This window comes from Pseudorasbora parva, chromosome 20 (genome assembly GCF_024679245.1).
Source record: "Pseudorasbora parva isolate DD20220531a chromosome 20, ASM2467924v1, whole genome shotgun sequence".
Classification (NCBI taxonomy): Eukaryota; Metazoa; Chordata; class Actinopteri; order Cypriniformes; family Gobionidae; genus Pseudorasbora; species Pseudorasbora parva.
The window spans coordinates 41,864,372-41,865,523 of NC_090191.1; the positions used below are offsets into that span (position 1 = coordinate 41,864,372).

The window sequence follows — 1,152 nt, forward strand, 5'->3', positions numbered from 1 at the left end:
ATATGCAAAATAATCTGCCAATGGGGTGAGAAATATATTAAAACAACATTATTTTTCTCACCCCATTGGCAGATTATTTATCTTATTTTAAGTAAAAACTCATTTTGAGTTATTTCTTCCAAAAACAAGACAATAATTTGTACTTGTCTAGTAAATGTTTCTTAATGAAATAATTTATTGATATTTAGACTACAAACAAGACAAAAATACTAAGTAAGAAAAGCATTTTTTGCAGTGTTCAATTCAAGCAGGTTTTGCACGAGGAGAAAATGACTGAAATTGCATCTTTGAGTGAAATATTCCTTTCAAAACACAACTATTAGTGACCAATAAAGTCAGCTAATAAAGTCAGATTATGAAAACTTAGTTGGCATGTCTTGATAAAAATGCAGAAGTGCTGATTTGATGAACCCCGCCGCCCAGCTCTCTCTCATTTCACATCTATCTGAGAGTCGGAGAACTGAAAGCATCAGGCGAGGGCTAGGAGAGGGAGAGAGAGAGGGAGAGCGGCGGAGAGAGAGAGCTGAAGGTCCGAGAGTTGTGAGATGATCCCTGGATGAAGCGGCTTCAGGAGACTGATGAAGATGAAGATGATGAAGGGCTAGTGGGCACCTTTAGAGCCGGGCGGGTTGTGGATCCAGTCCAAGGTGATGAGAGACAAACTGCCGATCATGAAGAAGACGCCAACCACCAGGAAAATGGCCGCCTGTAGATAATATAATATAAATGGAATTAATAATAATAATATTAGATTTTATTTATAATGCCCTTTTCATTCCGAAGAATCTTAAAGTGCAACAATGGAAAAGGGAAGGAAAAAAACCTCTTGGGTTCTTCCTTTAGGAGTCACGCTCAGGACCTTTGCAGAAGAACCCCAGAGGGTTAATAATAATATTATATATATATATATATATAAAAGATTCAACAATTCTGATTCGAATGTGTAAATCCTTAGTCAGGGACACTCCTAATATATATATCTGAGTTTGTCACATCCGAAAATAAACACCAGTTGAATATAATGGCTCTGTTGATCATTTGAACCTCTAATATTATAGTTTTGTACTAAATGTATTCTGAAAGCAGAAGACGAAACATATTTATAATATTTCCTGTACTTACAGATATTTTCTGAGGAGATCTTAAGGGTAA

General features: G+C 36.0%; 1 protein-coding gene across 2 annotated transcripts in view; it reads right to left on the reverse strand.

The window, feature by feature from the left end:
- Positions 1-208: 208 nt before the first annotated feature.
- The window catches only part of slc38a4 (solute carrier family 38 member 4), a 48,591-nt gene continuing 47,647 nt past the window's right edge, over positions 209-1,152 (reverse strand). For both annotated transcript variants that reach the window (XM_067428275.1, XM_067428274.1), the window contains exons 15-16: positions 1,123-1,152; positions 209-706 (exon numbers count right to left, since the gene is read on the reverse strand). The exon at positions 1,123-1,152 is cut by the window's right edge and continues 68 nt beyond it. In XM_067428275.1, coding sequence (XP_067284376.1) covers positions 602-706; positions 1,123-1,152 — 135 coding nt within the window. In that variant the 3' untranslated portion in view covers positions 209-601. The remainder of the gene's footprint in view (positions 707-1,122) is intronic.